The 25,331-nt window shown below is 41.5% G+C and overlaps 1 protein-coding gene across 1 annotated transcript in view; it reads left to right on the plus strand.

The window, feature by feature from the left end:
* The window catches only part of Acadl (acyl-CoA dehydrogenase long chain), a 37,758-nt gene extending 19,103 nt beyond the window's left edge, over nucleotides 1-18,655 (plus strand). Inside the window, exons 6-11 of the mRNA XM_032901264.1 lie at nucleotides 2,401-2,565; nucleotides 3,114-3,215; nucleotides 4,147-4,260; nucleotides 11,350-11,477; nucleotides 12,895-12,981; nucleotides 18,399-18,655. Of these exons, the coding sequence (XP_032757155.1) occupies nucleotides 2,401-2,565; nucleotides 3,114-3,215; nucleotides 4,147-4,260; nucleotides 11,350-11,477; nucleotides 12,895-12,981; nucleotides 18,399-18,492 (690 nt within the window). The 3' untranslated portion in view covers nucleotides 18,493-18,655. The remainder of the gene's footprint in view (nucleotides 1-2,400; nucleotides 2,566-3,113; nucleotides 3,216-4,146; nucleotides 4,261-11,349; nucleotides 11,478-12,894; nucleotides 12,982-18,398) is intronic.
* Nucleotides 18,656-25,331: the final 6,676 nt, after the last annotated feature.

Raw genomic sequence — 25,331 nt, forward strand, 5'->3', positions numbered from 1 at the left:
GGCTTTGGAGAGCTCTTCAGGTGGGTGCAGGTGGCTTAAGAGCAAACGTATCCCTGAGGAGAGATGTTGCAGTTGACTAAGTGTTAAGGAGAGATGTTTTGGGCTGGAGAGATGGCTCAGCGGTGAAGAGCACTGACTGCTCTTCCAGAGGTCCTGAGTTCAAATCCCAGCAACCACATGGTGGCTCACAACCATCTGTAAAGAGATCTGATGCCCTCTACTGGTGTGTCTGAAGACAGCTACAGTGTACTTATATATAATAAATAAATAAATCTTTAAAAATATGAGAGGTTTTTTTTTTTTTAATACAAAGGCTGTTTGTGGATGGGATTTATTGTTTGGTTGTTATTATTTGGCCTGTTTCTTTGTTTGAGACAGGATCTTGCTGTAGAGGCCAGGATAGCCTTGAACTCATAACCCTCCTTTGTTATCTGCCTAAGTGCTGGCATTACAAGGATATACAACTAAGTCGTGTTAACTTTGTACAATTTTAAAAAAATGTTTCCACCTTCTTTAAGCTAATGTTTTTATTTTTACAAAGTCAAATAATATTGAGGTACTGTCAGGTTCCTGAAAGTCTGATTTTCAAATTTACATTGTCAGTGTCTAGTAACAGTTTGTTCTCTGACATCAGTAATTCCTATATAGTGGTAGCGTCAACGAAATTTGGAGAAATGTGGAGAACTTCTCATTCTTTGACATGCCAGTGGGCATTGTTAATCTCTTAAGAATTGAAGATAGTATATATTGTATCCTAGAAAAATTCCTTTTATAGACTATCTTGAATCAATGGTGTTGTTCAAATCAACTTTAGGAAGCAGTTACCTAAGTGTTGTAGTATGTGGACTCAGTGGTACCATATGTGCCTTGTATAGGTAAGTCCTGGTTTTGGTGTCACATAAACAAAACAGCTTGTCTAAGCCTGGCATTGACGGTACATTAGGAGTTCTTAACTCAGTTTGGAAGACTGGGAAGAATTTTAGATGACGTGATACTTGAGCTTAGTTCGAGATGCATAGGATTTGTGCTGCTAGAGTTAAGAGTCTCCATGGGGGAGGAAATATGATTATCAAAGACACATGGATCTGGAAGGCTTTGGAATATGTGAGACAAGTGCTTTAGTAGAGCTTACTGGAGGCCAGGAAACGGAGGCAAAATAGGATGAGAGCAGAGGCAGGGGGTGTGAGTTACCATGTGTTTTGTGAGGCCTGATCTAAGGGTTGGAATGTACCTTGAAGCTAGCCATTCTAAGATGTTGGAGTGTGGTCTTGGCGTGATCATACTGCCGTTTAGAGCAGCCCCTCTGAGCACCTGGTGGATGATGGAGTTGCAGTGAGAGCTGTCTTAGATCCTTGTGCAAGCCCTGAGGAGGACTGGGAGGAGAGTTAGTGGCAATAGTAGAAAAGGAAGTAAGCACACTCAAACAGTAAAAGTGGCGCCAAGCAGACTGGGAAGCAGACGACAGCATCGTTTATCAAAGCATTGGGTAAAGTAGAAGTTATGTTGACATTCATTGTTGGGGAGGAGTATGGGGTGGGACGGATACGCTCTGCTCGTGAATCACTTTGTGGAATCCAGCAGGTCTAGATTGTATCAGGCAATGTGGCTTAGCTGGGCATGGAGGTACACCCCTGTACTCTAGAGGCTGAAACAGAAGGACTTTAAACTCCAGGGCAGCCTGGGCTATAGAACAGGTTCAGGCCATCTGCTTAGTGAGATCCCGTCTCATAAAAATGGGGAAGAGAGAGCACTGGGTTCTCAGGGGGTGACTTGAGGATGACTAAGCCCTGACAGTTGAGATGGCCCCAGGCAAACTGCACAATGAAGTGTCAGTTATGGAGTGCTTTGGATCACCGGCCCTATTTCCCGTTTAGCTTGTCGTTCTGCCCCACAACTCCCTTCCACACACACCCCGAACTGCTCCCCCCTCCACACACACACATACACTTAACCATAATGCTTTCCTTACTTAGAGGCAGATTTGAAAGAAGTAGCCAATCTGTATAAAAATGAACAACAAAAAATCTTTTCAAAATCCAATCCGTGTAAGAGTATAGTGCCATTTAAAGCAAATTCCCTTTTCCTCTCTGTAGCTCCCCACTAAAATCACAGCTTACCAAGTGGATGGGCAATTTAGCTTTATTCTAAAGACATGATCTATTCGTTTCCTATTACTATGTATTTTATGAGTAGTGGAAAAAACTGTAGATATTTCAGTATTGAAGCCTTAGCGACCCCCGCCCCCCTGCTCTTCATTAACTGCCACTGTGCAGAGGCTGCTCTGTGTTTTGGGAGTGGGGGGCAGGGACACTTCTGCTACCTGTTCTAGTCTTCTTGTGTGTGCTCCCTGAGTATAAGCTTGCACACCGGGTATCACAGTGCGTCTGGATGTGTCTGCAGGTGTTCATCACTAATGGCTGGTTAAGTGATCTCGTGATCGTAGTGGCCGTCACCAATCGTGAAGCTCGATCGCCCGCTCATGGCATTAGCCTCTTTTTGGTGGAGAATGGAATGAAAGGATTTATTAAGGGCAAGAAGCTACATAAGATGGGATTGAAAGCCCAGGTAAGCTGTGGTTTGAATCAGACTCTGGTAACTTAACTGTGTTTACTCTCAGTCAGAAAGTAGATTTATACAGAGTTACTCATGGCGTCTTCCTGAGCCAAATGCAGGGTATTGTTTTCACAAATGACAAGGAAGACTTGTCCTCAGTCATGTCACTGTCGCTGTCATACTCAGCTATGGGAAGGAATCAGGGTGTTTTGTATATCTGCTTTAGAAATGGTTTATTAGAATAAACCACCTGTTTGTGAAATTTAGAAGGTTGCGAAGTAATGACATTATTTTGGTATATATTACCAGAGAACATGTTTTGCTTAATGTGTGTTAGAAAGTGTAACTTCCCAGGACCTAGAGAACCTGAATGACTGTGTATTGCATCGAGAAAGCCACCATTGTGGAATGAGCCGGATTTAAATAAAACTCCCTGACTCATCACTTATACTTAACGTTTAGTCTCCAGGTCCACTCCAGTTTGTGTTTTTGGTTCTTCTTCGTTACTGGGTTACTGGGAAGTGAAAGCACTCATTCTCTGCTTGATTCATGTTTCTTAGGACACAGCAGAACTATTCTTTGAAGATGTCCGATTGCCAGCTAGTGCCCTACTTGGGGAAGAGAATAAAGGCTTCTACTACCTCATGCAAGAGCTCCCACAGGTATTAAATGCCTAAGGATGCCGTTTCCAGTTAGATACTTCCGGTTAGATACTTCCGGTTTGATACTTCCGGTTTCATACCGAACAAAAACAGACTACAGAGCCGTCTAAATAGATCCACACTTGTCAAGGTTGCGCCACAAAGATCATATTTAAAGTAATTTAAAGTTGCACATAAAGAAGTATCACTGTTACAAACCAGATAAGTAGATAATTGAACTCAGCGGGACCCAACCAAACAGAAGTAAGGACAATAGGTATTCTGTTTCTGTGGTTCCTCAGAATGACCTCGACTTAAGTGAAGAACTTTTAGCTCTTTGTAAAGAAACATCACCAAGAACATTTGGCAGGTCGTAAACAACTGTGAGTCAAAGGTGAGAAGGTTTTTAAGAGAAAGGTTCTTCACGTCGCAGTCTTCAGATTTCATGCTTTGTGACCAGAATTTGCCTAATCGTTCACGCACGCCTATTGCTATAAGTGTGCATTTGCCTTTTCGCCTGGCAGCAGCTATGGTGCAAGCTAAGCCTGAAATTGAAGAAAGCTAGTGGCTCCAGTGGTTAGGTAGACTTCAGAAATTGCCAGCATGGTGAAATCCCGTGACTAACGCTATTTTACACTAGTTGGTAGAATTTGAACTGTGTATTTGAGGATGTTGAGCTCCACACCTGTTCTCTAGTAGATGCAATGAGGAAAACCAACCAACCATGGAGTTAATGGCATCTCTGAGGTAGACAGTGTGGTTACAAGCAAAGCACCTTAGTGCTGTTCTTAGATTTGTTTCAATCATCACAGATGTCTGTGGGAGCTTTTTCGTAGAGCTAAGAGGTGAGTTAAAAGTCAATCTTTAGAAGTTTGTTATGAAGATTATTTATAGGAAGTGCTGTGAAAATGGTTCACATAATAATGCTTACTATTTAATCTTGGGGTTCTAGGAAAGGCTTTTAATTGCTGATTTGGCAATTTCTGCCTGTGAGTTCATGTTTGAAGAAACCAGGAACTATGTGAGACAAAGAAAAGCTTTTGGAAAAACAGTCGCACACATCCAGGTACGTTTGTCCTTACAGCTGGGTGTTTATGGAGTTAGTCAGCTCAGTTGGGTCAGGGCAAAATGATGACTAAGCATTATTTTGGTGCAGGGGGTACTAGAAACATAAAGTGGATGATATGCAGAAAGGGATGGAAATGCTAATATAAGAAGAGGGGCCAGGACAGAGTCCTGAGAACACTGGAAGACTTGAGGCTACACAGAAAGGAAGATCTGTGAGAAGGCAGATCAGGAGAGGCTCACTCATCACAGAAGCCAAGAGGGAAGGACTTCAGTAGGAGGGCATGGTATCCAAGTGTAGACTCCTAGTTTCCATGCAGTCACCATGTTAAGGGAAAGGTAGAAGTGGGACATTGTGAGTGTTGCAGAAACAACCTTGTAGCAAGTGCAGCTTCTCTCCTAACATAGCTCCTAGGCAAGTTGTGCTCTGGAAGAAAGATTTCCCATTTGTAAATTTTAAAAATGTGTTTGATATGCAAAACAGTGCTGAGTCAATATTAGGAATTCTTGAAGTTTGTAAGATTTGTGTTTATTCACAAGTAGAAATATTTTTTCTATTTATGAATGACTTTAGTACCTACCTGGTTTTGATTGCTGTGAGGATCATATAAAGTAACAGAATACTGACTCCATAGGCATGTGCAGACACAAACATGCGTGCATGCACACACAAATAATAGATGTTTAAAAATGTGCTACCCAGGTTGCCTGAATGATTCACAAAGCATGTGATTGGACATTAACAATAAAGGAAGGAGCAATCGATCTATACTGTTGTTCCATAAAAGAGAAGAGTTTGTTTAAAATGCGGTGAGGGGGCTGGTTAGATAGCTCAGTGGGTAAAAGTACTTGTCGCTAAGCCAGACAACCTGAGTTTGAGTTCCAGAACCCACATGGTAGAAGGACAGAACTGACTCCTGAATATTGTGACCTCAACTCAGGTACCGGTATGATTGTGTCCACACACATACATATGTACACGTGCGCGCGTGCATTCACACACATACAAGAAATAAATGCACATAATTTAAAATGTAGCCATTGCTGTATAACAGTGTAGTCATCAGTGATGGACTGCGTATATGAATTGATGGAACACTCATAACACAGAGGCTAGAGCATGATCGTGGAAATGCCAGTACATGCAGTCATCGTGCAGACACGTAGTGCATGCATTAGGCAGCATATAGTAGTTGATAATACATTTATTACTTAGGACTCTGCTGCACTCATTGTCATCGGCTGCGTTCTTTCACTGAAGGAAGGCCACCTTAAGCTAATAGATTGTGTTGCAGAATCCTTAGATGTCTTATGCTCACTGTTTCTTGTGCATCAGGACGCTTTGTCAAGCATGTGACCCGTACCATTTAGGTAATGTGGGCATACTGGGTTCACACAATAGTGGCGTTGTTTAGTGGCCTATTACTCAAAATGGTTCACCTTGAGGACTGTACCTCATTTTCACAGCAAAAAGAAAAGTAATCGTATGCCTGTTTTTCAAGGCATGTGTTATGTGTTACCTTCCTACAAAACAAAAGTAATTCAAAAGACTTGCAGTAGGTGGCAGTAATAAATTGTCTAGTCAGTGGTTCTCAACCTGTGGGGCTCGTCCCTTTTGGGCTTTTACATATCAGATAACCTGCGTGTCATTTATTTATATTATGATTCATAATTGTCAAATATTATAGTTAGGAAATAGAAACAAAAGCATTTTATGGCTGGGGGTCACCACAACATGAGGAAATACATAAAAGGGTCTCAGCCTTCGGAAAGTATATGTAAGGTGTCTGTAGATGTGTAGGGGTGTGTGTGTGTGTGTGTATGTATGTATGTATGTGTGTGTGTGTGTGTGCGCGCGTGTGTGTGTGCATGTGCTTGTATATGGTATATGCATGAATGTGTGTAGGAGGGCATACTTGTGGACACATGTCTGGAGGCCAGAAGTTGACTGAGTATTTTCTTCTATTCCTTTCTAGCTCATTTTTGAGACAGGGTAAGAGAATAATCTGGTACTATTTTGACGAGCCAGTCAACTCTGCAGCCCACCTGTTTCTGCGTTCCCCTGTGGGGGAGGTTTACAAGAAAACACTACCACACCTGGCTTTTATGTGGCTGCTGGGAATCTTAGCCTGGGTCCTCTTGCTTACGCAGCAGCTCCTCACTGAGCCATCTCGCCAGCTCCCTCCAGGTTCGGAGCTTTGTAGCTATAAATTCTTTCGAGGAGTTTTTCTTAACCCCTTTGGCTCCCAAGTAACTGCAGGGCATGTCTACTCTCTGCTCGAGCCCCTTTCAGCTCCCAAACAAAGACACAAAGAACTGGGGTTTTTATTTTGTAAGATTTATTTACTTTATGTATCTGAATACAATATAGCAGTCTTCAGCCACACCGGAGGAGGGCATCAGATCCCATTACAGATGGTTGTGAGCCACCATCTAAGAATCGAACTCAAGACCTCTGGAAGAGCAGTCAGTGCTCTTAACTGCTGAACCATCTCTCCAGCCCCAAGAACTGGTATTTTTATAAACTGGGCAGGTTCTGAGCTGTTCCAACCTGATTGGACTGCTACTAGCCAACCAGTGGTCCTTTACCTGTATCTGGGTCTTGCCGTGGCTCGCCCTGGTCCATGTGTGTTCTCATGGCTGCTCTCTCATTGTGACTGCACAGTGAATCTTCCTGGTCTCTCCACATGGTTTCTCCACACCTTCCTCTGTGGTTCCCTCACTACTCTCTATTCTCCTGTCTCTCTCTGGGACTCCCAGCCTGGAATGGGAAGTAAGTCCTGCCCTCTTCTCTTCTGCCCAGCTAATTGGCTGGTCAACTCTTTATTAACCAATCAGTAGTGATTAAGAACAATCTTTACATAGCATTGAGACCAGAGATGCTTGCCCACACCGTCTTCTACTCTGTAACCAAACGCCTGGCATAAATAACGTCTGAATACCCAGGGCCCCAAACCATCCCCCAACACAGGTTTATATTTTTATGCAAAGCAGCATTGTTTCCTAGTAAGCATATTTTCAGATCTCTGACAATTTTCTTTAACAAGTTTGAGTAATTCTTTCATCGTTCAAGTTAGGCATGCACGCAGAGAAGATACAGATGACTAATACTGTTTATTCTAGAGCTGGCTACACCGTTCAGCTGAAATAGATGACCGACCTGTACATATCACAGTATACTTTGCTAAGGGCCACTGTAACATAATTAGATTTCCTTTCTTTTTATAATTCTTGACTCGAACATTTCAGCTTTTTTGCCCACATGGATACATGTCACAAACTCGTTTACTTTTTAGACTATAGGTATCACTATAATAATGAAGTAGAATTTATAGGTATACTCCATGGTGATACCTCATGATTTACCCTGAAATAGCTGATAAAATAGTACAATTCAGATAATGATGATGATGTAATGAATATTATTTATTAAGTACTTCCCATGTCTCAGACTCTGCATTTAATGCAGTTTTATTTTTATAGCTATATATAGTAGTTATTACAATTAACTTTATTTATAGATAGTTAAGGCAGAGAGGTTAAGTAACCTAACCAAAATTACATAGATGTTCTATATCTAGAACTTATAGCCTTTAAAAAAAATTTTATATGTATGGGTGTTTGTCTGCATGTATGTCCTGTGTCCATGGAAGTCAGAACAGGGCATCAGATCCTCTAGAATGGAGTTATGGATGTTTGTAAGCTACCATGTGGTGCTGGGAATTGAACTCAGCACCTCTGGAAGAACAATCCGTGTGCTTAACTGCAGAGCTATCTCTCCAGCCACAGAATGTACATTCGGTATTGCTGTCTTGTCTTTGAGACAGGGTCTTACTGTCTCACCGCAGCCCTGGCTGACCTGAATTTGCTTTGTACACTGGCTGTCCTTGAACTCTAAGAGATCCACTTGCATCTGTTTCCCAAGTGCTGGGGTTAAAGACTTGTACCACTGTGCCTGGCTAGAGCCTGCATTTTACTCATACCAATGTTAAAGTGGAAGGTTCTGTTTCTTTGTCTGTGGCCACTGTTCATCTGTGGGCTTTGAAGTGAAGATGGAATGGTGTTCTTTTCTAACTAGAGTGCTTAGTCATTTTCTATGTACATACTGTTCATTTTAGAGACACAAGCTGTTTCGGAAAGAAATAGGAGAAGGAAAAGAATGTCTTTTCCTTCAATGTGTTCAAACAGAAACTGTGTAGTTCCTAAGACCTTGAGTACAATATTAATTAACAGTAAGATTAGGTAGAGTAGATGGAGGGTGGGTTTTTTTTTATATAGCTAAATCATAACATATGCTAATAACAATTCATGGATTTGCTTTAATGACTACTTGGCTTGCTAACCATTCCAAGGCATGCAAGTGCTAAAGTTTTAAGTTAAGTGTCATTCCTTTCTCTCTCCACCCCTCTATGGATGTGTGTGTGTGGGGGGTATGCACACCCATGGCAACACTTATGAGAGTTGGTTCTCCATCCACTCATAGGTCTTATGAACTTCAAGTCATCAGGCTTGTCAGAAAGTACCTTTACCTGCTCAGCATCTACCCAGCCCTCATTCACAACGTTGAGAGAGATTTTAGAAAGTTTACTTAGTCACTTACAAAGATATCGCTCGCTCTCTCTCTCTCTCTCTCTCTCTCTCTCTCTCTCTCTGTGTGTGTGTGTGTGTGTGTGTGTGTGTGTGTGTGTATGAGAGAGAGACAGAAACAGAGACAGACAGAGAAGGGCTCATAGAGTACAGACTGGCCTTGAACTCCTGACTCCCTACCTCTGCTTCTCCAGTGACACTGTGGATGGCTAAGATTCTCTCTAAATTTGAACTGCAGTTTTTACTGCTCGCAAATACTGGTAACCATTAAAGATGCTTTTGTGAGCATGTCGCTCATTCACGAAAAGCATGCTACCAGTGTCGGGTGATGGTTTCAGAAAGCATGGCGCTGTCTCTGGTGAAGCACAAAGGCCAGTTCTGTTCCCTGGTCCCCAGTCCAGTGCCAAGAATATGTAAATATTTAATCTCTTTATCTCCAGACAGTAAATCATGACTGCATTGGTTATTTTTAGACCTCTGGACCTACTGGATGTGCTGAAGTAAGAATTTTAAGTGAGCCCATCCTGGCCTGAATTTTAGCTTTTAACTTCAGCTTCTAGAAGCACCAAATATTTGTATAGAATAGCTTTCCTATGAGAGAGATCTTGATCTTTTCATATTCTAATAGTGCATAAATCCTCACAGGTCATGTAATATCATACGGGCAACAATTCTTGAGAATTGTCTGATATCCTTGCCCTATCCTGAGATTTTTCCCCTCATGAAATGTTAAGTCCTGGAATTAAGACTTAGAAGTCAGAGTCCAGGGTTTTCTATGTCTATAGAAAAATTAGTTAACCAATCTCCTTCATAGTTTTCTCTTTGTAAACTTGAATGTGTAAGGTGGAGTGAGGAACTTTATACTGATGAAGAGGTAGAGATTTGGCCAAAGGAAATATAGATCCAGTAGAAAAGGATATAGAAAAAAAAAAATGGACGTGCCAGCATCCTCCAAATCAGAGACCAGGACGCTCAGGTGGATCTTGGGTGTTTCCAGTCTCACCACTGCTTGGTGTTGGGATCATTAGATGCCAGTTACACTTTCTGGAAGAGAGTGGAGCAAAACCACAAGACATTCCCCCCTCCCCCACAGACAGGGTTTCTTTGTGTAGCCTTGGCTTTGCCGGAACTGGCTTTGTAGACAAGGCTTGCCTGGAGCTCACAAGGTCTGCCTGCCTTCGCCTCCTCAGTGCTGGGATTAAAGTGTGCATCACCCAGCTTGATACTTGGGCTTTCATCAGCACAGTAGTTACTGTGCCCACGAGGTATCTGTCCTTCAAAGTTACTACTCCATCAGACACACCTTACTCCCACTCGGGCCCACCACTTGTCTATTCCCATTCTTTGATTTTCTGGCAGTGGAAAAAGCCAAAATTGTTCCCAGCCTTGCACCAGTCACATTGAAACTTCAGTTTTATGCTTTGAGCCATAGCCACGAGTATAAAAGACGATCTAGCATTCCCTGAGAAACTATTTCCACAACCTCCTTTAAGAACTCAAGCCCTCCTGTGGACCCAGCAGAAGTGCATAAGTTCATGGCTGTGTGTATAGTGCAGTCCTAGGGTGACCGGGCTCCACATGTGTGCCCGCTGTGGGCCAAAATGGGTGTCTTGTGCGCCCCATAGACGAATGATGGAAATTGTCTCTGTTGTAATTTTCTTAAGGAAGTTAGTGGCAGCTGGCCATGGATGGGTCGCAGACCTCAGTTAGAATAGCCCTATTTGCATTTGGAGACTCTACTCAAGTCCATGCCTGTTTCCTGAAGGAGGGTCCAAGAGCTGATGCCAGCAAACAGACGCACACTCAAAGCTCAGGGTGTGAGAGCCACCAATCAGTGAAATAGAACTTGACAGAGGGAGGCCAATCAGGAGTAATAGAGAATGGTGTAAATGGAACGATGTCCAAGCTCACTGTTGGCTGCAGCAGGAGAGGACAGATACGTGGTTATTAGCACTTAACGAATAGGACCACTTTGAGCTAGCTGGAGCTACGTGAGACACTCTTCTGAGGGATGGGCGAGGTTAGAGGTTACTGGAGTAGGATCTCTGCCTAGTCATAGTACTGTGATCATTAGCATAATGAATATTTGATGATGTGTATGTGCTTAGATAAATCCATCTCGTCCCTCTATCCTGTTCTGTTACTTTAAGGCAGAGACACAGTAGGGAAATGCATAGCCTTACTTTCATTGATGCAGAGTAAACCCTGTTTAACCTCCAGAGAAAACTTGCTGTTTTGACAGCTCCTACCACGAGATGGTGCTCACACATTAAATCATGATGTTCTTTAAGCAGTGTCCTTAAACCACAACAGGTATTTACCTGCTTTTATATCATTTGCTAAGATTCAGGGGGTTGGGTTTTGGGTTTTTCATTTCAGTTCATGTGAAACCCCCCACAGTTTCACTTTGGTTTTGCTTTAAAATCTTCTTCGTATGTAACCAGTTGAGGTGCCGAGTGGAAACCTGAACTTTTTAACGTGCTTTCCCCCCCTTCATCTCAAGACGGTGCAGCACAAACTAGCAGAATTGAAGACGAACATATGTGTCACCAGAGCTTTTGTGGACAGCTGCCTACAGCTGCATGAAACCAAACGTCTGGACTCCGCCTCCGCTTCCATGGCGAAATATTGGTATGCCCGTTATTATAATTAAAGTGTGGTGTTGGTTCAGATTACTGTGGAATTCCACCAACCTTTAAACTCCACCTCGAAGGCATTAAAGCAAGCAGTCTGTAAGGGACAAATAGCAGTAAAAATTAAAAAAAATTTTTTTTGGAAAGTCCCACTGGGTCTGTTTATAATATCCTAAAAATGACTCGAGTTGGTATGTAACTCTTAACTTGTTATTAAGAGTAAAATATTAAGAGCCCGAAGTAGGATCAGTGAATACCTCACTCAGTAAAGAGTTTAATTTTAAATTATCTGAAGAGTGGCAGCAAAGTGAGGCAGAAAGAATAGAAGGATGAAAGTTGGGAGGCTTGCAGCGAGTTCCGGTCCAATCAGTAAGTCCAACTGAATTAATTCTCTAACGGCAACTTTATGTTATCCGTGAAGTGTCTACATTGGATAGAATGTGAGGTGTTTTGCAGATCTAAGAGGAACTCTGAAGTATTGACTGTCAATCAAGTCCTATTGGGTTTAGACGGATTTACGATTGAATTAAGGGTGATTAACAATGGGTTAAAGATGACCTGGAGAGCACAGGACCCCTGTAAAGGCTTTAAGTGTTTTAAGATGCAAGTATGCTTCAAATCAGACGTGGAATGGGATTGGTTTTCCTTAAAAAAGAAAAAAACCACTCATCTCACTAGCCCAGAAGCAGCCTAGAAAAATTCCCATTGTTATTTATTAACTCCAGTTCAGCTCAGTCATGACTATACAAGGGAATACACAGAAGGGTGCTTTGTGTAATGATGTTATAATGATCAGATGAGGAGATTAAAAAGGAATGTTAAATTAACAGGAACCTGCACTTTGGTGCACGGAGGAGGTGCGTTTTACATTCATGAAAGTTCTTTGGCTTACAGAAAAAGGTGTTTTAGGAAGAACATTTTACATAGCTTATGTTCTTAAACATACCAGGCTATGGATATAATGGTGCTGAATATTAAAAGATAGTTTAAATTGTTGAGTGGTGAGAAAGCGTTTTTTAAAATATTTATGTATGTGAGCACACTGTAGCTGTCTTCAGACACACCAGAGGAGGGAATCAGATCCCATTACAGATGGTTGTGAGCCACCATGTGGTTGCTGGGAATTGAACTCAGGCCCTCTGGAAGAACAGTCAGTGCTCTTAACCGCTGAGCCATGTCTTCAGCCAGAGAAAGCTTTTTTACGGCCAGGTTTCAGGTGTCAAGGCTGGCCTCCTAGTCACTGTGTAGCAGAGACTGGCCTTGAACTCCTCTTCCTTCTGCCGCTGTCTCCTAAGTGTTGGGCTATCTGCATGCATTGCCACCTCAGTTCTGTGAGAGGTTTGAACCTAAGGATTTGTAAGTAATCCACCAACTGAACTGCCTTTCTTTCTCTGCTTATTGTTTTGATCATTTAGGGCATCTGAATTACAAAACACTGTAGCTTATCAATGTGTTCAACTCCATGGAGGCTGGGGCTACATGTGGGAGTACCCGATTGCAAAGTAAGTATGGCGCATCTATAAACCTTCTCTTTCCTCTTTTCTTTCCTTTCCTTTCCTTTCCTTTCTTTCCTTTCCTTTCCTTTCCTTTCCTTTCCTTTCCTTTCCTTTCCTTTCCTTTCCTTTCCTTCCCTTTCCTTTTCTTTCCCTTCCCTTCCCTTCCCTTCCCTTCCCTTCCCTTCCCTTCCCTTTTCTTCCCTTCCCCCCCCCTCCCTCCCCCCCTTTCTTTCTTTCTTTTTTTTTTTTTTGAGATGGGATCTTTTTTCCATTTATTTATTTATTTATTTATTTTACATTCCAGTTACGGCCCCCCCCTTCCTTTTCTCCCAGTCCCACCCTGAGAAATCCCTCCCCCCATTAACACCTACTCTCTGAGGAGAAGGGGCAGACCCCTCCACACCCCTAGGTACTCCACCCTGGGACATCAGGTTGCAGTAGGATTAACCATATTCTCTCCCCCTGAGGTCCAAGCAGGTAGTCCAGCCAGGGGAAGGGGATCCAATGGCAGGCAACAGAGTCAGAGACAGCCCCCCTTCAGTGTTAGGGGATCCACATAAAGATCAAGCTTCATGTCTGCTACAAATGTGTAGGCCTAGGTCCAGCCCATGCATGCGCTTTGGTTGGTGGTTCAGGCTCTGTGAGCACCCATGGGCCCAGGTTACTTGATTCTTCTTGTGGTGTTCTTGACCCCTCCAGCTTGCTTAATCCTGTCCCTGACTCTTGCACATGACTTCTTAAGCTCTGCCTAATGTTTGGCTGTGGGCCTCTGCACCTGTTTCTATTCGATGCTGGATGAACCCTCTCAGGAGACACTTATGCTAGGCTCCTGTCTTTCTGGGTCTGTATTACCACACTCAGGATGATATTTTCTAGTTCCATCTATTTGCCTGCAGATTTCACGATGACTTTATTTTAATGGTTGAGTAGTGGTCCATTGTGTAGATGTACCACATTTTCTTTATCCTTTCTTCTCTTGAGGGACATCTAGGTTTCTTTCTAGCTTCTGGCTACTATGAATAAAGCTGCTATGAACATAGTGGAGCATGTGTCCTCGTTGTATAGTGGGGCCCTTTTTGTATATGTCCAGGAGTGGTATAGCTGGGTCTTCAGGTAGAACTATTCCTAAATTTCTAAGAAAATGCCCAATTGATTTACAAAGTGGTTATGCTAGTTTGCACTGCCACCAGCAACAGAGGAGTGTTCCCCTAGCTCTACATCCTCGCCAGCATGTGCTGTCACTTGAGTTTGGGGTTTTACTATATAACCCTGTCTGACCAGGCTGCCTAAGACTCACAAAGATCTACCTGCCTCTGCTTCAATACAGGGGTTAATGATGTGTGTGTGTGCGTGCGCCACCATATCCAGCCTGTGATGCTTGATCAGTCTGTCTGTCTTTCTGTCTTTCTCTTTCTTTGTTTCTTTCTTCCTCCTTCCTTTCTTAATTATATTTTATGTGATTTTTTTAAATTAAAAATGGATTTTTTTCATACACTATGCTCTGATTATGGTTTTCTCTGTCCTGACTCTTCCTAGGTCCTCCCCACCTCCTCACCCACCCAAATCCACAAGCCTTTCTTTCTCCTCTTCCATCTCCTTACGTTGATGCTTTTCTTCAGGATATATGGAGAAAGGGAAATTTCTTTACTGTAATTTATATGTCAGATCTACAAGCAAAGTAGATCTAAAAAATCTGAATTTTCAATTAATATATTATGCAAATAGAAGCGACTTTATTTTATAAGCTTCTCATGATTTTATTTTTAAAGAAAATAGAGAGTTCAACATACTGTTAAATATGTTTTGCTTGAAAAAAACCATTTTTAAAAATTAATTCCTTAATTTTTTCATAACCCCCCCCACACACACACACACACACACGCACACACACACACACACACACACACACACACACACACACACACACACTGCATTACTTTGTTTGTACTGTGTGACAAAAGCGACTGAAGTGAGAAGCGGGTTTCCTTTGGCTGTTGGAGGGTCAAGCCCATCACGGTGGGGATGTTCTGGCTGCAGGAGCTTGTAGGTTAGCCCTGCAGTTCCGAAGCAGAGCATGAAGGATGCAGCTGCCTTTTTATGCAGCCCAGGACCCAAGCCTGAGGAACAGTGCCATCTAACTTTGGAGTGAGTCTCCTACCTCAGTTAACCCACACTAGAATCTTACAGGCGTGCCCCCAGGCTAAGCTACTCTAGGTAACTCTGTTATTACACCTGGAAGCTTGTGCCTCGGATGTTTGCAGATGTTGTCAAGTTGATAATCAGAACTGGCCATCGTCGGAATTGAATTTATGGCTGTGCACATGTTAGGCAAGCATTTGCCACTGACCACTATCCCTCGCTTCTCAAAAGAAACAGAGATAGCAATACTGAGTGATCCACTTGCATAGTAGAAGAGTTAACATATCACGCTTTAATTATTTATTTTGCTTGAAAAATAAGGGTTTTTTTTTTTTCTGAATGGAATTTTTATGATGCTTCCTTTTATGGAGTTAGACATCCTCAGATCAAACAGTGGCCGCTACAGCTGGAGTGTCTTCATACGTCTCCCTTCTTCATCGTCCCTTCTCAGACTCTTGCGTCCACCTCACGTGTTTCTTATAACCTTAGAAAATCTATTCCTCTTACTTAACAGTACATTCAGCTCATGAAAATTGCCGAAGGAAGTTTTCGACAAACACTTATAATGTGCGAGGAGGAATGCTTCCAAAGACTTGCCTGTTACCTGGGTGCTTTGTGTACTTAGAAAAAGTGTCAAGGACATAAACACTGTTAGCCCGACACGTTTGAATTCCTCATGCCAACAAGCCTCGCTAGGGCCATTCCGTGCACTCCTGATCCTTTTTGAGGAACATGAGCTGGTTTTTTTTGTTTGTTTGTTTTTTTTCTTTCCTGCCGTCTCATTAAGACCAGAAGCTCCTGTGTGGGTACAACCTGCTAACACTATATGTACCACACAACATGAGAGCTTTACCCACTGGGTGTCTATAATTTACAGTTTCATAAAACTCAACGTCAATCAAGGGTTTTTCTCCTTTTGAGAGAATGTAAGCGTGAAATTGATTTTTTTTTCAAATAACTCATTTGACTTAGACTTCCAGAGCTCCCTCCTGCAGCCCTCACTTGCTCACAAGCAGACTTCCTTTTAAAAGCCTGTGTAGTCCTGAAGTACAGATTTGAGTTTTGAATTATGCTAGCTCAAAGGTTACCGTCAGTGGAATTTTTCCTGCACATATTTTTTTTTTTGAAGTACTCATCCATCTTATAAGAGGGCTTTGGAAGCGTAATGATAATGGATGTTTATATCTCTGTGTGTGTAAGCTCTTGTAACAACTGCTGCTGAGAATGTAGGCATGCAGGGCTTAGTTTATGTTCTAAGGAAGGCAGGCTGACTGGAGCAGGGGCCACTACCCTGGGGATCAGGTTAGAGTGTAGCATAAACAGGGGTGTTTGTTTTCTCAGAGTCCCTTGCTTTTAAATCAGTAGCAAGGAAACTTGTGGATTGATAATTATTCTGCTTCCAGCTCAGGAGACTTGAACTCTTTTAAGTTATAATTGCCTTTTTTGGCTGGGTTGCCAGTTCAAAGAGTATGTGAACCTTTATCTAGACAGCTCTTTCTGTCCCCAAAGATATAGGAAATCCTGCTATCACAAAAGCCAGTTACTCTTAGACAGGATGTGGCTATAGTGTACAGACTTTGATTTAAAGAAATCATCCAACTTTTGATTCTTTTACCCGCTCCAGATTTAGCTACGTCATTAGTGTGGGGATGGGACAGGGGAGGGAAGCGATAGAGAATCGATTCAGTCTGGAGCTTTAGAGGGTTTGAAACGGCATTACACTTTTAGATCGTTAACTCTTGGCATGTGAGCTGATCTTAGTTGTATTCGTTAGTTTTAGCTTTAGACCCCTGGAGATCTCTCAGCCATTCTAGGCGGAGAGGCCGAGACAGAGAACGTCACTGCAGTTAAATATTTCCCTGCTGCTTTCCTCTGTTAATGTTGGTAGAGTAAATTTAATTAGTAACTTATGAAAGCTCTGCTGGTCTGTCATTACATACCCTGGTAGAACTCCTTTAATGTGAAAAATAAATGCCCAGCCCAGCTCAAAAATGTCTGAAGCATTGGGATTGTCCCGGTAGGCTGGAATGCCAGGAAAGTCCTCAAAAGGTGCGAGTACAGAGGAGCAAAATCTTCCTGGGCCTGGGAGTAGGGTTTATATATTTCAAAAATTACTGAGAGTCCTCATCCCCTATATGATGCAGCTCATCGAATAGTTAAATATTCAGTGAGGGCCCACTTATCTGCACGGTACCCTGATTAATATGGAGACATGTACGCTCAAAGGTAGTCATATTCTGGGAAACTAACACATTTTATCTTAGAAATTAAGTAATTAAGCCCCACTTTTATATTTGAGAAAGGCCTGTAGAGTTTCCTTCCATGAAGAGTCTGGAGCTCTATAACTGGCTGCCCAGGACTGGGACAATGAGAGTATTGTGACCTAATAAAAGTTTGCTTGCCAAAGAGGCGAGACACCTACATTCTTGTTCCAGCCTGGTGGTTATCTGTTATGTCACCAGCAAATGGTGATCATTAATTAGCAACTGCATCAACCTCTCTCTGTTTTTTCTTTTTTAACTTACAGAGCAGTCATATTTACCCTCTGGGTTCTAGAGAGGTAAAGGGAAAAAGGAAAGGGTGAAAACGGATACATGGTTGCGTGGCTACTCCCATAGCTGTCAAAGCGAGTCCTTGGGCTGGGCACGCCCAGTAGGGGAGCTCTCCCCTATCAAGACCCTGAGCTCAGTTCCTGTGTTAGTCAGACTTCTCTCCCAGCTCCAGAAGACAGAAGAGTGAAGCCCTGGCTAAGTGTTAATGTCTGTGTGTCACTGAGGGCTCAGCCCCGGAGGATTTGAATCCTAGCCGAGGCCAGAGTGGTTATTAATCATTTCCCCCAGAATGAGCTACTTGTTAACTTTTTTTGGGGGGTGGGGAGTAACTTTTTAAAACATTAGGTAGTGTTGGTAGTGATGAAATAAAAAGGAATGTCTGGAAATAAGTAATTTATTATTCTTCCCCTCTAAGGTCAGTGGATTTCAATTTTCTGGGGAGACTAAAAGAGAATACACTAAGACGCTCCATGCATTCCTGAATGCAGACGTTTTCAGTTGCCGCTTGTTATATATGGTCAGCTTTACAAAGCTATGTCAGTGCGTGTGGGTTTGAATTGTACTGTCTCAGCGGCTTCTAATGTATCAACCTAGCATGAATGCTGTACACGAAAATCTGTTATTAATAAGAGTCTCCTATTTAGAGTTCTTTAAATAACAGTTATCTGCAAAGAAAGGATTTGAAATTTCTACCATTGTTATGTGACTTAAACCATCTCCTAATTTATCTAGAGCCTACGTGGATGCTCGAGTTCAGCCGATCTACGGTGGTACCAACGAAATCATGAAAGAGCTGATCGCAAGACAGATCGTCAGTGACAGCTAGACATCTGCCTATGTCCTGAAATCCTACTACATACAGCTAATCCGGATTCAAATATACTTGAGATAAAGTGGAACCTGGAAGCGGGGGGGATAGTAAAGCTGGTTTTATGTATGATTGTTACAGAGAAAGAAATAAAAGAATTATAAAGATTGACACAGGGAAAGAGAAGTTTTTGAGTGAAGAGTCTAAAGTTACGCCATGAAAGGTGTGACCTTTTTTATGCATCTACGGTGAATATTAATTTTCTAACTGGGGAGCCTTTTAATGTCTTACTTGTCTTTCAAATCCTGAAGAGCATAAATTGTTTTCATTCTTAATAGGGCAGGAATAATTTTATAATCTTATAACATTAAAAATACTTATAAGACTTTGGAAAGGAAAAATAATTGTAACTTATATAAGGCCATTTCAGCTACTTTTTGCCCCATATTCCCCCAGAACATTGGTTTCTACCATGTTACCAACAACCCCATGTTTTTAATTAATGAATAAAACCCTTTAAAAAAAACTGTACTGTATTAATGCCCATATAGGCAATTGTGTATCAATTAAAAATAAAGTACAACTTAAAACAAAATGTGTAGCACGTGTAAGGCACTGAAGAAGGAGAACGTGTTCTGGTGGGGACCGCATAGGTTCTCAGGAAGACACGTGGACTTTCAGCAGATCCCATTCCAGCTCAATTTGAATAGAACTCAGTAGTCTGTCATCTTTAAATTAGATATCGAAGCCAAGGCTTTTATTTTTTCACCAGTGTGCCGTATTTATGTTTAATAAATACTGTGCATCTTCTGTAAACTAAGCTGATAAAAATGTTGGAAAGCAAGCTTGGAATAGCTTGATTACAAACCAGTATATAGAGTTGAAAATTCCATCTAAACAGAGAAACAAACATTTAAAATAAGAGTAGGGGGAAATCATATCTAAGACTTCAGTAATTTTTATGAAAAATAAAATCAATAGTTTATTAATGGACATTCCAGTAGTTTGATTTTTCTGGCCCATAGGGGTAAAATTTTAAAATGAAAATGCATTCTTGCTTAACTTCAAAATGTTAAACATTTCTGTTTTCCTACAAATGTGTATAGCAGACGGGAGATGGGACCTTTTTGATATTCCTTTCCTCATAACGTACCACTTTGGGTTCTAGAGCTTGACATAGTGGCTGGCTGGATTAACTCCTTTTAATTACATTTATCAGCATAAAAAGGGTTCAGAACTGTTATTTATCCTTTGAGAAAGCTTGCCTTGTGTAGCCTTGGCTGCTCTAGAAAAGCTATGTGGATCAGGTTGGCCTAGAACTCATAGCCACCCGCCTGCCTCTGCCTCCCCTCCCCTTCATGCGGGGATTGAAGGCCTGTGCCAGTATGCCAGGCTCAAACTCATTTTAAAAAATAATGTATTTCTAACTATGTCTATATGCCTGTGAATATGTTCATGTCCCTGCGGGTGCCAACAGAGACCAGAATAGAGTATTAGATCCCCTGGAGCTAACTCAAAGGCTAGCTCCTCTGAGTTGCCCAAGACAGGTGCTGGAACTGAACTCAGGCTCTCCTCCAGAACAGCAAACACTCAGCCACTGAGCCATCTTTGCAGTCCCTAGAGTAAATTCTTATTAAATATTACATTTGCAGTTTGCACCTCCCTCAGACCAACAGGAACTTTAAAAGGATTTGCTAGAGCTCTGCTTTCCCCTTCGGTCTATTTAAGTCTTGAGTGTAGAGGTTGACAGACCTGGGCTTTGAATGGTTATGTTTCATTTAGCATTTAGAATTTAGAACCTAATTTTAAGAAGAACTGAGAATGTGCTCTGCAGCTTTGCATCAGCTATTCTTTGTGCTTTGTTTGGGTGGCCTCGGGTAGAGCTCCCCGGGGAGAGAATTTATCATGCGAATCTCATGCAGTGGAGTGTTGGAGAAATGATAAATAGTAACAGTGCTCAAAAGAGCGAGCTGGGCAGGCAGAAGAAAGCATCACTATGTAAATACTAATGAGAATTTAAAGGCTTGAAATTGCTTTGACGCTAAGATTTTTAGGATCAAAATTACTGCTTTAAAATTCCTTTTCCCCTTATTTCCGGACGGTGCCATTGGAAACTGCTTTGACTCGCAATTTTAAAATCTAACTGCAAATCTTTACTAACCTAGTAATCTGAGGAGTTTATTGCTGAAAGTGTAGGATTTCTAGATTTTTTTTTTCCATGTCAGTGTTATTTTTGGCACACCCAGTGTTTATTTATTTGGAGTCATTGGAAAGATCTGACATTGAGGTTGAAACCAACTGCGGGCCTGTGTACTGCTTTATAACAAATGCTGAAAAATACTATTCTTTTTAAAGCTGTTGCTTTCAAGACAGAATTATGGAGAGCTACAAATAAACTAAACGTGGAGCACAGTATAGCTGGTTGTCACAGACATTTTCCCCTCAACATCTTTCGAGGCAAGTCCTACATTTAATGTTATGTCATACATACACATGCTCCAGAATACGTATGTATTTCATATGTAACAGATGAAAACATTTTGTTTCTGCGTCTAGCCAGAATTCCATTACCATTCTGCAGAAACTTAAAATATGATCCTTGGGTCATATAAATTTCCCCTGATTATACCAAAAAAATACCTTTTTGGTTTGGTTGTTTAAATTAGGATCCAAGCAAGACCTCCAAGTTCTATTTGGGAACTGAAGAAATGGCTTGGTGGTTAAGAACACGTATTGCTCTCTAGAGACTAGAGTTACATTCCCGGCATCCAAGTCATACGGTTCACAACCGCCTGTACTCCAGCTTCAGGGGATTCAACATGTTCTCTGGTCTGTACTGGCACATCCATGCATGTAACACACCCAGGCATGTGCACACACGTGCGCACACATACACACACCAAGAAAAACAAAGATTCCATATGGATGTATTGGCCCTTAAAGTTCTTGTATTAGAGTTGTATTAGGCCTTATCTAATTTCTCCCCTTATCTCAATATGTATATGTGTACACACACACACACACACATCCTTTTCTTTTTTGGTGTATATACTTTAAAGTTGCCCTTTGCAGCCCCAGAATTTTAGCATATAAAGATTTATGGTTTCATTTCTTGCAGGTTCATGCAGCTGTAACTCCAACCAGGGTACAGAACAGATTCACATCCCCCTAAATGTCCGAGTGGTCTTTATAGTCATAGCTACCCACCCCTTTAAACCCTGGCACCCACTGATCTGCTCTTTGTCACTGCAGTTCTGTCATTTTGAGACAGTCATATAAGTGGGAATTATACAGCATGCAACCTTTTAAGATTGTCTTTTTTTGTCTTAGAAAACCGAGTTTAAGATTCATCCATTTTGCATGAATCAATAGCTTTTCCCTCTCTGGTGCCAAGCCATATCTCCATGTGGGTTACCACAGTTTATGTATTATTCATTCCCCTTTGCGAGGAGATCTTGGTTTAGGTTAAAGTTAAATCTAGCTTCTTGCTGTGGTTAAATTCCCAGCAGGGATTTGCTGAATTACGTGTATGTTTAGCTTTAAAGAACACTACAAACTGTTTTTCTAGATAGCTGTACCATTTACCTTCCAACTATCCACATAAGAGTTCCAATTGTGGGGTTGGGGATTTAACTCAGTGGTAGAGCGCTTGCCTAGGAAGCGCAAGGCCCTGGGTTCGATCCCCAGCTCCGGAAAAAACAAACAAACAAACAAACAAACAACAACAACAAAAAAGTTCCAATTGCTTTTAATAATAACCTTTTTATATTAGCTGTTAGAAAAGGCATATACTGATGTCTCATTGAAATTTTTTATTAATTTTTATATTATGTACGTGGGTGTTTTGTCTGCGTATATGTCTGTCTACCATATATGTGCCTGGTAGGCATGGAGACCAGAAGAGAGTATTCAGTTTCCTAGAACTGGAGTTACAGACGGTGTGGTTTGCAGCTGCCATTTGGGTACCAGGAACCAAACCTGGTTTCTCTGCAAGAGAAACAGGTGTTGCTAATCACTGAACCATCTTGCCAAACCCTTGATGTCTCATGGTTTTAATTTAGCATTTCCTTAATGTCCTACTAATGTCAGAACAGATTTTTTTCTTTTTCTTTTTTTTTTTTTTCATTTTTTAAAGCTTTTTTCCTCCATCTTTATTAATTTGGGTATTTCTTATTACCATTTTGATTGTTATTCCCTTTCCTGGTTTCGGGCCAACATCCCTAACCCTCCCCCCCCTTCTCTATTGGTGTTCCCCTCCTCATCTTCCCCCATTACCGCCCTTCCTCCAACAATCCTGTTCACTGGGGGTTCAGTCTTGGCAGGACCAAGGGCTTCCCCTTCCACTGGTGCCCTTACTAGGCTATTCATTGCTACCTATGAGGTTGGAGCCCAGGGTCAGTCCATGTATAGTCTTTGGGTAGTGGCTTAGTCCCTGGAAGCTCCGGTTGCTTGGCATTGTTGTTCATAAGGGGTCTCGAGCCCCTTCAAGCTCAGAACAGATTTTCTTATGCTTACCTTCCACCTGTTTCTTTTGATGAGTTGTCTCAAGTCTGCCCATTTTTTGTTTTGTGGGTATTTTTGGATTCAGATGGTTGCCGGTGTAAAAGCTAAAAGCACCAGCTTTCAAGTGTCCAGAATGCAGAGTGAACTGAACCACATGGGACCAGATGACCGGGTGGCTGAAGAACATTCCCTGTTGAGCTAAGCACTTGTGTAGGGAAGCCTCCTATCCTACAAGCACTAATGGGACAACGAGAAACTGTTTCAATGGTCTCCTTGGTACAGAGGCAAGCCCTGGAGAACTCGCCCAGTCGCACCTCACAAGCCTCCCTTGTTCAATTCCCGGGGAATCACAGGACTTTGTGCTGATCCAGCTGCCGCTCAAGCCTGGCGTATGTGGCTCGTGTGGGAACAGGCAGGGTTTCCGAGCATGGGCTCAGGCTGTTCCCTGGAGATGAACCTCTATCAGATGTGTGACTTGCTGCTAGCTGTCTCATTTATTCGCATTGAAGTTCTTAATGTTTGAATTCTGATCATTCTTTTCCTTTCATGCTGTCTATATTTGCTATCTTGTCAACGAATTCTTTACTGAAGACCTAGGCCGTTACATTTTTTTCCTTAGAATTATATATTTTGTTTTATTCATTTCGATCAATGCTCATGTCATGACTTTATATAAGGTATGAGCTTTATCTTTAGAACACTGCGTCTAAGTGTTCTAGTGTTAGCTGTTGAAAGAGCACCTTTAATCACAAACTGCTTTTTGTGCCTTGGTTAGAAACCAGGAGACCGTGTTTATCTGGGTCTGTTTCTGGGCCCTGTCCTGTTGCATTGATCTATGACTGCAGTTCCTTCGCTGCTATCCTGAGTTTAGTAGCTTTTAGAAAGTTTTAAAATTAGATGGTGGAATTTCCCTAGCTTTGTTCTTTTTCAAAATCGCTTTGACTCCTCTTAGGCTTTGACTCCTCTTAACTCTTTTTAAACTCCATATTCATTTTTAAATGATTTTATCTATATCTGTACACATAGTCTCGTGGTGCTTTTGTTTGGGCTGAGTTAGGTCTCCACATCAGGGTGAAGGGAAGTGTCATCTGCTGGGATCTTCCAGGACATGAATAAGGGGTGTGTTCATTCAGACCTTCTTTGGTCAGCTGCCTTTGGACTTTAGTGTCACGTACTTGTTCAGTTATGCTTGCATGGTAAACTCCTTGGAGCAATGGCAAATTGCATTGCTGTTTAATTCTGGTTTATAGTTATTACCAACAGAATTGTCTATCTTGTATCCTATAGCTTGTTGAACTTAAGTCTTAGGAGTTACTTTGTAATTTCTTTGAATTTCCTATATAATGTTATGTTGTGGTAAAAATAAAAATTGGTCAGAACCAGTTCCCGCACTTACCCTGGTGGCTCACCGACTTTTATTTTTACTAAAAACAGTGTTATCGAGGAACCAATAGTTGCTCTTCTTTTTCTAATTTGTATTATCTTCCAGCTCTTGATTCCTCCATCACCATTTTTTTTTTTTAAATGATAGGACTTCTCCCGACAACAGTGAACAGGAACAAGGTGTGGGGTCGTAGAAGTTAAATTCTCATAGTTGACACTGTTGGCTGGGAGGTCCAAGATTAAGATATCCATGTCTGGTCTTTGCTTTCAAATGGTACCTTGAACACCATGACCTCAGATGGGGATTAACACTGCATTCTCATATAGCAGAAGGTATAAGAGTGAACTAACAAACTAACCGGACCTCTCAAGCCCTTTATAAGAACAGCAGCCCAGCATGTCCTGGTTTCATCTCACCATATTGTTGGATTGACAGCAGAATGTCAGCGTGGGTTTGGGGGCACGAACTATACTTCTGGGGTGCACTGAATTCTAAGTATTGAGCCATCCTTATGTTCTTGAGTTTGACTGTACTAGGCTATACAGGTTTATTCTTTTTACATATTCTTTGATAACTTGAGAATTGTTGTGCCAGTTCACAAGGGAAGTGATTTTTTTTCTTGGTTTTGTAATTTTTGTACAGTACCTTCTTTTCAGTATGTCTGTTACATTTTTTGTTGTTGTTTTAACAGGACAATATTGATAACAAAATGAGTTAGGCTTCATTTTTTTTCACTCCTTTATAAAGTTGATTTGTTAGGAAACAAAATTTATTCATTTATTTTGCAGACCACCTACCATTATTGATTTTCCTCATTAATCTTTGAAAATGGTTTCTATTGATTCTTCCAACTTCCCTAGTTTCTGTAAACTGAAAGATGTAGAGGATTAGTTAGATTTGGGCACAATATTTTTTCCCAGATAACTTAACAAGCAAGGCAACACACGTCTTCCTGTAGCAGCTCATGAGA

Source organism: Rattus rattus, chromosome 4, assembly GCF_011064425.1.
Source record: "Rattus rattus isolate New Zealand chromosome 4, Rrattus_CSIRO_v1, whole genome shotgun sequence".
In the NCBI taxonomy this organism is placed as follows: Eukaryota; Metazoa; Chordata; class Mammalia; order Rodentia; family Muridae; genus Rattus; species Rattus rattus.